The 12565-nt window shown below is 36.4% G+C and overlaps 1 protein-coding gene across 3 annotated transcripts in view; it reads left to right on the plus strand.

The window, feature by feature from the left end:
• The first annotated feature begins 1005 nt into the window (after positions 1 to 1005).
• Positions 1006 to 12565, plus strand: part of LOC139438387 (U2 small nuclear ribonucleoprotein auxiliary factor 35 kDa subunit-related protein 2-like) — a 45251-nt gene continuing 33691 nt past the window's right edge. The window contains exons 1-3 of one of the 3 annotated variants that reach the window (XM_071213506.1): positions 1006 to 1087; positions 1376 to 1555; positions 10795 to 10870. In XM_071213506.1, the coding sequence (XP_071069607.1) occupies positions 1414 to 1555; positions 10795 to 10870 (218 nt within the window). In that variant the 5' untranslated portion in view covers positions 1006 to 1087; positions 1376 to 1413. The remainder of the gene's footprint in view (positions 1088 to 1375; positions 1556 to 10794; positions 10871 to 12565) is intronic. The other 2 variants (XM_071213505.1, XM_071213504.1) reach the window with 2 other exon arrangements.

Here is a 12565-nt window from a genome sequence, read left to right on the forward strand (position 1 = left end):
GATGGGTGTCTTCCAGCAGCCATCTGGGAGTTATTGATGTTCACATGGACTCTCTGCCTGGTTCCAGATTCATCTATTGATTCCCTATATTACTAAACGGCTTCAGAACTAGATAAGACTAGTGCTCTTATTGGAATTAGTATGCTTACAGTTACACCTGTGTTTTACCTCCTTGTGCCTTTACTTATGCGGATCTGTTACAAGTCCACTCTGACCCTTTTCAGTTTGGGTAACTGGGTCTTCAAATCTCTGCTCAGGTATCAGAAACCCCTCCCCAGGCAGACTATGCCAACCAAATTTCCTTGCATTATCAAACTATATTACCTATCTACGTCCTTCTCCGTCTTTAGATTGTAATCTCCTTGTGGGCAGTAGTTACACCTCTGCGACTCTTCTCCCATTAAGTCCGTAGGTGTCAGTGAAGTTGTGGAGTCTGGAGCTGTGTCAAAGGCCCAGATAAGTAAAAACACAGACAGAGGGGAGGGAAGCCAGGAGCACCGTGAGGTAATAGGAAGAGTCCCTGACGTAGCAGAGTCTGGAGAACTCCGCGGCACTGCTAGGTACCGCTGGGGAATAAGGTGGAGTCTGGAGGTGTCCTGAGGTGTAGGAGGTTTGTGTTTGAAACTGGGGAGCAAGCGAGCAGCTTTGATTCGGGTGAATTTTCGCGGATGCATGAGGAGAAAAAGGGGTAAAGCATGGTTATAAACTGGCCACAACGCACCCACTATGGCGTGGGTAGACGAGTCAACACTGGGGAAGTGTTGAAGTATTACTTGCAGTGCGGTGGGAGAACTAGAGGTCTTTTGGGAAGGAGACACGTATTTGAGAAAGGCTGCGGAAGTCAATTCGCCCTCCGCAGCTTCTCACCCAGCCACTGGCCCCGCCCAGACCCCCTCCCAGGGCTCCTCCCAGGACCCCTTCCAGACGCAAGCAGATCTGCTCTCTTGGGGTTGCGCGACTCTACGCCAGCGCGCTGGGCTGTCCCAGTCTCCCACCCTTAGCCCCGCCTCTTCCGACCGCCTCTGGGGGCGTGGCGAGCTGGCAAGATGTCGGCCCCCGGAAGGCGGCTGTTTCCCGAGAAACAAAGGTAAGCTGGGCTGGGGGCCCGGTGAACTGGCGAGAGGAGGGGGCCAAGTGGTCTGAGGATGTACAGGGAAGAAGCAAAGGGAAGCCGGGCCAGGTTATCGAGCCACTGCGGCAGTGCGAGCTCTTCCCGTGAGCGTGCTCGGAACTTAACGGCGTCCGTGGGGTGAGGAAAGCGAAGGGGGCAGTAGGTGCAGGGGTGGTGAATACCTGTGATCTGAGCGTGGAAGGAAGAGGTGACGGTAGATGCCTGTCGTTAAAACACGGTAAACTAGATTTCACTCCCGAACAGCCTAGGGATATCCTCTCATCTGGCGCAAAGGGGAGAGGATGTTGGGCAACGCAGCAGATTCGGCCACCGACGCCGGTGTGTTTCTCTCTAGATCTTACAATCACAAAAAGTACAGGGTCGCTCTAAAGAAAGAGAAACGAAAGAAACGTCGGCAGGAACTCGCTCGACTCAGAGACTCAGGTAGTGGACTTCTCATACTGTTCTTTGTGTATTAAATTGCCTCATACTGTTCTTTGTGTATTAAATTGCCTTCCCAGTCTCGTCCAAATTTGAAGCTCCGGGACCGCAAAAAAACCAAGTATGTAATGAAGAATCAGCGCCTGCTGCCTAACAAAGTTATGTTAGAACTGTGTAGGAAATCATGTTAACGTACCAAAGGGGGCGAGGGCATCTTCTGTTAAGTATGCGTGTTTGTGAAGTGTATGGATTAGAGGTGTAGACATCATGAATTAAACCGTTAGTACTGCCTTGCACGTAATAAATATTAAGTGAATGTTTCTCTTTGTAAAGTTATCAGGGGTCGGGCGTTTTAATTAGACATTTTGCAAGCTTTTCTAAAACTTGAATAATGTAAGATCCCCTTTGTTGACTCAAATCATTATTATTTTTGTTTAGATATAAACAATTTATGAGTTTTGAAACTTTAAAAAAATACATTTACAAATATAAATCCAAATGAGGGGAGTGAATGTGGCTCAAGTGGTTGATCACCTGCTTTCCACACAGGAAGCTCCAAGTTCTTCCTGATGTCTCCTAAAAAACAAACAACAAGCAAATAAACAACAGTAAAAAAAAAAAATCTCAGAGGAGCCAATGTGGATCACTGATTTAGCACTGGCTTCCCTTGTATGAATTCCTAGGTTCAACCTACAGTCAGGTATTTCAAAACACACACACAAAACAAATGAAATTACACATCCATTGAAATTCAAACTTACATTAATGTAATTTTAGATATGTTTAACAGACTTTCACTCTCTGAATATGAACTCATTGCTGTTGGGAGGTTCTCGAGAGTTTGGAATGGATCTATTACTCTTTCCCTATGAATATTCACTGTACTTTTTCTATTGAAACTTCTGTGGAACTTTAATTTGACCATCACATGAGTCACCTAACTTTTATGTAATAAATTTGCTGGTTTAATACAATGAAATTTGTACTGCCTGGGTTAACGTCGTTATAAATGCATATGGGGGCATTGAAATCACAGAGCATTACTGGGTTGTAAGGTTGTTGTCCTGTAACCATGATTATTAAATTATCCTAGACAGTTCTTAAAGTTGAGAGACTATGATGTCAGCTAACCAGGACTCTTTGACCCTGAAAGAAACACAGCCATAAAGTTTTCATTTACCATTAGTATCCATATATGGTATATTTGAGATGGATAGGGCAGTGCACTTATAGATAATCTTTGCTTGCATCTCACTGTTATGAATTGAAAACTGGTTCACTAGAGTCAGGACAAAGCATTTTGGATAGCGTAAGGAAAAACAGGATAGTTAGAATTATTTATGCCTTTGATGTATTTTTTTCACTCCTAAAATTTTCACCTACAAACTTCTTACATATCCTTTTTTTTTTTTTAAACCTCTTCCTCTTGTAAATTTCCTATTTTAAATTCTCCAGTAGCTGGTATGTATAATCTGTTGGCTTTTTTCCTCTTTATCTTTGCCAAGTACATTCTGGTTGAATCTTGATGAAAAATTAGGTGGATTATATTCCCTGGCAGATTATGTGAAAGAAATAAATCACCATCTGCTCAAAATTTTGTAGCTAATGGCACCTGTCTTTGGATTTCTTGTTGCAAGTTTTGTTCACTCTGACTCTCACAGTTGTTCATTCAGTGGCAATTCATGAATACTGTGGGTTGAAAATACTGCTGTCCCTTTATTGTAGCACACAGTGGATGGGCAAGTGTTACCCAGAATGCTGGACTATAGAGAGCATTGCTATCAGAGTGTGATGACTAATGATGGGTAGAAATTTGTGAAATATAGACCTCTCATACAGGTAGCTTCTTTGCCACCCAGTACTACTTGAGGTAACCTGATATGAACTCCTTTATCAAAATTAAGGTAATGTAAGATGAAAGATGAAATTTGTAAAACTACAGAAAGATTCTGTTTTTATTTTAAATGGTTACAGGTATAATACAACTAGATATAGTTAATATATGTGTGTCTTAAATATACTTGATTCTATAAATAGTGAAAATGATACTCCCTAAGAACTGATAGATCACCTCTGTGAATTGCGCAAATTTGGTTAACGATAAGAGTAGTAAATTGAGTGAGTCAGTCAAATACATACTTTCAGGTTATCAGCTTTGTCCACATAATACCTAGTCTCTGGACATAGCTCTGTAAGTAAGTCTAATTCATATCTTCTGAGCCCTGTTCTCTGGAAGACTCTTTACATACACAAGTATTTTTAATTATCTGAATGTGAGGACTTATCTAATAATAAAATTATATATATATTGAGTTTCTTTTCAATCTGTATAACAGACACAATCTTTTCCATTAAATCTAATATCTGCTAGTTATGAAGATCTTCTGTTGCTTTTCTTAAGTTCAGTTTTTCACTTCTCTCTTATCTCCACTTTCAGTATTTTTTTGTTTTTTTTTCTCAGATTTAAATTTTTAAAAGGAAAAGATATACGTTTTTAATGTATGAAAAATTGTTTTTAATGTGATTTTGAAAATGTTCCAATGTATAGAACATTTTTAAAAAAAGGTACACCATATCCATGAATCCTTCACTTGAACTTGTTAGGATTTAACATTTTTCTTACTTTCTGCCTCCTTACATAGATACATTTGTTTTCAGTGGTGTGCAGCTTGTTTGCAGATATCATGATTTTTTCCTGCCTAATTACTTTAACCAGCATTCCTAAAATTAAATACATTCTTCTCTAGAACCTCAGTTTCAAACTCTCATGTATGTAAATAAACAATTCTACTTGAGATAATCTATATATGCCATATTTAAATTTCTTAAAGCAAGACTGGTTATTTTGAAAAACTAAAGTCAGTTATCTTATATTATGGATACATCTGATTCGGTTCTTGTGAATTGTGTCAGATTACTTTCTTTATCACAAACACTACAGAGCAGGAGGGGAAGATGATACCATTAAGAAGTGCCGGTGAATGTTCCCACTTATGAAAAATTGGCAGGATCAGCTTTCTCAAAATTCTTGAAGATACTTGAGTCTAGAGGACTACTAGTGAATGCTGAAACCAGGGGGAAAGTTATCTTAAAAATGGTAGTACAATCACAGGACAAGTTTACTGGTGGCCTGCACATATTCAAGTGTGTGCCCATGGGACTTAAACAATCTGTGACAGCCTGTTGGTGGCCCATGCATGCACTCTGCTCTGAATCCCTAGGGTCTCAGGTCTCACTGACCTGTGGCAGTGACTGGGCAGCCCACGCACATTGCATTGTGAGTCCCTGCAGCCTGATTACTGATCCACCTAAAGAAAACATTGGTGTCTTTGTACTTCAGCCCCAGTTTAACTTAAGTTTTAACTTTAAGATTGACTGCAGACAGAGATCTGGGTCTTCTAACTTGGATATGACCAGGGGCGGAAAAGTAGCATGGCGAAGGGGAGCTGGCCCAGGGAAGTGCAGAGTGGACACTGTGATGCACTCTGCAGTAAAATGTTAAACCAGAGCCTGAGAGCAGAGCTGAGCAGACTGCAGTTGTTAGAGAGGGAAAACAACAACACACTATAATTATAACAGGGAGCTCAGAACAAAGCCCCAAGAGAAGTTGGAGAGAACCTCTTTCTTGAAGGAGACCAGTTGCAAACTACAAAATTTCTGAAACCTACATCATGTATCTGGGGCAGGGCACACATTCATAAAGACCAGAGAAGAACTTATCAGTTCATCACAGAATGTTCTGAAGGTTCAGTTTAGATTGCACAAAACTTTCAAGAATATCTGCAACATTATGCCACTCTTCACCAAAATCCAAGGTAAGAGATCTTCTCACTCTGAATTAGCAAATATTTAACAAAAGATCATAAGACATACAAAGAAACAGGAAGAAATAGTCCATTCAAAGGAACAAAATAAAACAAGAAAGGGAGCATAGATACTGGAACACCTAATCAAAGGTATTAAGGCAACTGTCTGAAACAAAGATATTGAGTTAAAGGAAAACATGGTTAAAGAATTGAATTAAATCAGGAAAACAATGCATGACAAAAGGAAAAACTAGAAAATTTAAGAAAGAACCAAACTGTACTTTTGGGGTGATCAATCTGTGGCACCACAAAAGATCAAATATAAACAAAGGAAGTGAAAGACAAAAGGTTTAATACATACAAGAAAAAAGCAGAAAAATGGGTGAAGTAAGTTCTGCCTTGTTTTGGATGTAAATGGATCATACCCTCTATAAAGACAGATATCCAGAGCAGGTAAACAATATGATCCAACTGTATTCTCTTTATAAGGCACAACAAAATGTTTGAGAGTGATAAGGATGGAAAAAAAAAAATTCATGCAAATTGTAACCAAAAGAGAACTAAGGTGATTATATAATTAATGTTGGACAAAATAGACTGTCAGAATCTTTTACATGATACAAAGAAGATACTGGATCATAATAAAAGAGTCATTCCACCAAGATAATATAACATTGTAAGGATATATGACCAAAACACATGAAACAAACATTGATAGAATTGAAGGGAAAATTAGACATTTCTGCAATATTAGAAACTTTAATACCCACTTTCAGAAATGGATAGAACATCTAGGGAAAAGATCAGTAAGAAAACAGGACTTGAACAATACTATAAGTGTACCTCATGGACTTCTACCAACCATTCTACCCAACAACAGCAGAATACAGAATACACAAGTGTATTTAGATCATTCTAGGAATGGACACATGGCCAGAAAACAAGTCTCAATATACTTTAAAAGATTTGAATCGTAAGAAACATCTTCATTGTCACAATGGAATGACACTAAAAATCAGTAACACAAAGACAACCGGGCAGTTCACAAATAGTGGTAATAGCACAAGACCGTCATAAACAAATCAACAGGTTAAAGAAGAAATCACCAAGAAAATTAGGAAATATCTTGAAATGAATGAAAATGAATTCACAACATACCAAACTTATGGCATGCAGCAATATCAGTACTCAGAGGTTTATGATAATACTATAAATTTATAATAATGAGAATGCTTATATTAAAAAGAAAAAGGACCCAAATCTGAAGGTACTAGAAAAAGAAGAGCAAAATGAATCTAAAATTAATAAAAGGGTGACAACAACAAAGATTAGATTGGAGATCAATGAACTAAAGAATAGGAAAACACTAGAGAAAATCAGTGATACCAAAACTTGATTATTTGAAAAGATCAATAAAAACGCAACACTTAGCAGGTGAAAAGACAGAGAATATGCAAATTACTGAAATTTAAAATGAAAATGGGGACATAACTGCTGGTGTTGCAGTAATGAAAAGGATTATAACAATACTCTGAACAAATTTATGTCAATAAATGAGAGAATCTAGAGAAAATGCAAAATTTCTAAACTGATTCAAAAATCTATTTATATTTCAACAGACCAATAGCAAGTAAACTGATTGAATCAATAGTCAAATACTTCCCAGTAAAGTCCAGTACAGATGGCTTCATTTGTGAACTCTACTAAATATTCATAGAAGAATCAACAAAATCCTTCTCGGACTTCCAATAATGAAAGTTAACTCTTTTTAACTCATTTTGTGTGGCTTAGCATTGCTCTTATACCAAATGCAGATAAAGAAATCACAATAAAAGGAAACTATCCTCAGCAAAATGTTAGACATTTGAGGCGAACAGCATAATAAAATATTGTACACTATCTCCAACAGAGATTTATCCTAGTAATATAAATTTGCTTCAATATAATAAGTATAAGATTCTTCATAAGTAGAACGAAAGAAAAGAAATCACATTATCTCAATGCAGAAAAGGCATTTGACAAAATCTGATATACTTTCATCATAAAAACAATCATGAAAACCTGAAAATGACTACAAGCATATACAGAAAATCTACAGCTAACATACTCAATAGTGAGACACTGAAAGCCTTTTCCTTGGTACCAGAAACAGGACAAGGATGTCTGCTCTCACCACTGTTATTCAACATTGGCAGTGGAAGTTCTAGTCAGAGCTATCAGTGAGGAAAAAAATAAAAGCAGTCCAAATTGGAAAGGAAGAAATAAATCTGTTTGTTCACAGATGACGAGATCCATCTCATATATACTCCTAAATAACTCACAAGAAAACTGCTGAGATAGTAAACAAATTCAGCAGGGTTACTGGCTGTAAGATTAACCTGTGAAAATCAGTTGTGTTTCTATTCATCAGTAAAGAACATTTACAAATAGAAACCTGAAAAAAAAAAAAAAAACATTCACAGTAGCATCTGAAAGTATAAAATAACTTAGGAATAAATTTAACAAAGATGTGAAGGACGTGTACCTTAAAACTAAAAATTATTGCTGAAAGGAATTGAGGAAGACCTAAATAAGTGGCAAGACATTCTCTGCTCATGGATAGGAAGACTTAATATAGTTAACACGTCAACTACCTAAAGCGACTATAGGTTCACTGCAAAGTACCACCAGCGTTTTTTGCAGAAATGGAAAAGCTGATGCTCAAATTCATATGTAAATGTAGGGGGGCCCCAAATAGCCCAATTAACATTGCAGAAGAAAAATAAAGTTTGAGGTATCACATTTCTGATTTCAGAACCACATAGTCATCATTATCAAAACAATGTGGTCGTATGTGAAGATAGACATATAGATCAGTGGAATGGAGTAGAAAGTTCAGACATAAACTCTAACATTTCCAACCAGCTGATTTTATACAAGGTTACCAGGTACATATATGAGGGAAGGAATGTTCTCCTCAAAAATAATGCTGAGAAAACTGGGTACATTTGGACCTGTACCTCATAACAAAAACAAAAACTAGCTTTAAGGGATAAATACCCTAAACATAAGAGCTAAGTCCATAAAACTCTTAGAAGAAAGCATAAAGGAAAACCCTTATGATCTTGGATTTGGTAGTGATTTCTTAAATGTTCCTCCAAAAGAAAAAAATAGAAAATATTGCCTAAATCAAAATATAAAACTTTTGTAGATCAAAGAATAAAATCAAGAAAATGAAAAGACAGCCTAGAGAAGGGAATAAAATAATTGCTGTCTCTAATAAGCAAGTTAGTGTTCATAATATTAAAAAAAAAAAAAAAACTGCTGCAACTCAACCAAAGAAATAGAACCCAACCAAAAAAAAAAAAAAAAAAAAAAATGGGCAAAGCCCATTAAATGTTTTCCCCCAAATATATATAACTGTGGATACTTAGCACCTGAAATGATGCTTCATTGACAATAAAGGAAATTCAAATGATTATAAAACCACGTGAGATATCTCATGGCTCCTGGATCACTATTAGTAAAATTATGGAAAACAAGTATTGGAGAGGATATGGAGAATAGGAACCCTCGTACATTGTTGATGGGAATATAAAATAGGGAAGCAGCTGAGGAAAACTTTTGCAGTTTCTCAACAAATTGAACATAGAACTAACTTATGGCCCAGCAATTCCATTCTAGGGAACTTCTTTATTTTATTTTATTTCATTTTTAACTACAGTGCTAAGTTTTACTAGGGGTTTTATTAAGGTTAAATCTCTAGGAATGAAGGAGTCCTAGTTAGAGGGCATGAAAGCCAAGAAAGCTTCCTCAGAACTCATATTGAACCACTGGCTCATTCCAGGTACAGATTATTTTAAGGATACTGCTTTTGTCCCACTGGCTGGTAGCTAGGGTAAATCTCCCCCAATGAGAACATGAATACTATGAAGGCCACAAAATCAAAAAGCTGCTTACAGATGACATTCCAAGAAACAGGCATGGGGAATGTATCCACATTGTTCCAGATATACATGTCTAAGTCACAGTATAGCTGTTCACCCCACTTCAACCTCAGATCTGAGTGGTCTCCCAGTCATACCATGGATCCCTCTCCTGCTGTGAGAAACGATGGGCCTTTGAGTAGTCACCATTTCCCATATCCTGTGTCATGTAAAGCTTATAGTTTTTCACTTGCTTATATTTCTTGGTGGTGGCAGCCCATTGTTCTGGGATCTTGGGATAGGGCCCAGGGAGTATGTCCTTTGGAATATGGAAAACTGTTCATATTGCCAGTGGCATCACATCATGGCCTGCCCTTTGCAGCCATTAGACTACCAGCGCCAAAAGAATTGAAAGCAAGGACTTGGACAGAAATCTGTGCACATATGTTTATAGCAGCATTATTCACAATAGCCAAAAAAATGAAGTAGTCCATCAGCTGATGAATGAATAAACAAAGTGTGATATATATTTACAATGGAATAGTATTCAAACTTAAAAAGTAATCATGTACCAAGTATGCCATTTTATGGATGAACCTTGAAGACATGTTGAGTGAAATAAGTCACTATATAAAATAAATAAAATATGTAAACTTACTGAGACATGAGAGTGCATGTTACCTAGTGTGGGTGTGGGGTGTGGGAAGCAAATGGAGAACTAATGCATAATGGGTATAGGGTTTGTTATTGTTGATGGGAACATTATGGGTAATGGATTCTGGTGGGAGTACAACATTGTGAATGTGATTAATGCCACTCAGTAGTCTGCTGCAGAATGGAGAAGATGAGATAATCATATTGATTTTTTCCTCATTTAAAAATGAAAAGGGCACCTAAAAAGAATGTTGTTGGCACAAAATTATGAGTATAATTAATGCCACTGAATTGTAAAACCAAAAGTGGATAAAATGGGAAATTTAAGATTTACATGTGTGATAGCAGAATGAATAGAAATAGAAAAAACAAAACAAAACAGTAAACTATAGAACTGCAATGCAGAAAGAACTCTAAAGTAGACTATGGCTTATAGTTAATATAATTGTAAGAATATGGTTTCACTAATTGTAATAAAGATACAGCACTAATGCAAAATGTTAACAGTAAAAACGGTGTGTGGGGTGCTGTATATGGAAACTCTTATCTGCTTGGATTTTCGTATAAACCTATAACTTCTAAAGAAAAACAAAAAATGGAATAATGACTATTAAATATAATACATGATCCTGGACAGGACCTAAAAATGGAGGAGAACAGACTGGGACATTAGAAAAATTTGGACTATCAACTGTAAGTTTCATATCAATGTTAAATTTCTTGAACTTGATAACTTTATGTAAGGTATTTACATTAGTCAATATCCGTGTTCTTAGGAAATATACATGGAAGATTAATGATTTCATGTATTTCTTTCCCTGAATTTTGACTAAACTTCTGCAGCAATCAATTTAATGAAATATTTAAATTCCCACAGGACTCTCACAGGAGGAGGAAGACAATACTGTTATTGAAGAACAAATAGAGGAAGAAATGCGGTTAGAAGCAGAGAGGTCAGCACTGATTTAAACACTTAAACATGATTGTATTTTATTTTAAACTTTCACAAAATACACCTTATAAAATACAGTGCATCTATTTCTCACTGTTTTTGGCAGATTAGAAAATGTTTTCGTGAAAAATCGAATAAAAACTCCTTAGATAAATAGTAAGTAGAAAAATGGAAGGGACTTGAGTAAACTGAACACACCCATAGATGACTACTATTAAGAAAGTAAGACGTTTATGTAAATATATGATACCTTGGTATAATGAGATGGTTATACATATTTTTTTCTATAGGTGGCTTTTTTTAGATAAATACATAATACTTATATAAATATGTAGTTATAATGTAAAAATATTTAATGTTTTGCTAAATACATAAATAGTATCTTTCACTATCAATGCAGAGATCTAATTTAACCATTTATTTTTTAAGATTTATTTATTTCACACACATCCCCCACTTTATTTGTGCTCATTGTCAATTCTCTGTGTCCATTGTGTGCTGTCTGTGTCTGTTCATCTTCTTGTAGGAGGCACTGGAAATTGAACTTGGGACCTCCCATGGGGGAGGTAGGTGCCCAATTGCTGAGTCACATCCACTCTCTGCTTGTTGTGTCTCTCTTTATGTCATCTTGTTGCATCAGCTTGTTGCATCAGCTCGCCATGCCAGCCCATCATGTCAGTTCACTGTCTTGCTCATCTTTTTTAGGAGGCACCAGGAACCAAACCTGTGACCTCCCATGAGGGAGCCAAAGTGCTTGAGCCATATCTGCTCCCTAATTCAACCATTTTAATGATGCTATAATGTCCACTGTGTGAGTGTAACACAAAATAGTCTTTATTCATAAAATATTCATAATTTTAGTTTCACTTTGATAGGCATTCATAATTATAATACTTTTACTATTACATAAAATCTTGGCTGAGCCTTCATTCTTATTTATCCTTTGAAATTATTTGATTACTCCCTAAGGAAATGCCTAAAAATGAAATTTCTGGGTTCAAAGGGTAGGTGCATGTACTTTGTCAATGGTTGTGCATAGAGGGCATTCCAATTTGCAGCTCTTCAGCCATGAAGAAAGATGCCCATTTCCCTGTGAGTCCATTTACTCTAGGTGTTGTCCATTTTTAAAATTTCTGAGGTAAAAATTTATATTCTACTTTTCAAAAGTGTATTTCTTATTTGGTAATGTTGAGCGTCTATAAACTTTAATACTAATTTGTAAATTAAGTGTCACAGCATTTTCTTGGGGTTGTATCTCTTATTGTTTTATAAGAGATGCTGTTACTGGATTAAGGATATCAATTCTTATTCTGTCATATATGTGATGTATCATTTTTTATTTGTTATCCTTAATGACTGACTTATAATTGTTTGCATGGCTTTTCCCATCTCAGGAGGATGAAAATATTTTGTGCTATTTTTCTCTTTTAGTATTTTTCAGCGGTCTGAAAAATAAACAAACATTGGAGAACATCAAGTCTAATTCAGCTAGTCTGAGTGTATATAAACATTCATGCCACTTATCTGTTATTTACATAAAGTACAACTGTGTTAAAATTTCTTAATCTCTCAAAACTTCAGTTTCCTTATCTTTAATATGAAGATAAACTCATAGTACTTATCTCACTGAACTGTGAAGATTAAATGACATGATAAATGTAAATTACTTATACAGTGGTAGTATGTGGGAGGTGCT

Source organism: Dasypus novemcinctus, chromosome Y, assembly GCF_030445035.2.
Source record: "Dasypus novemcinctus isolate mDasNov1 chromosome Y, mDasNov1.1.hap2, whole genome shotgun sequence".
In the NCBI taxonomy this organism is placed as follows: domain Eukaryota; kingdom Metazoa; phylum Chordata; class Mammalia; order Cingulata; family Dasypodidae; genus Dasypus; species Dasypus novemcinctus.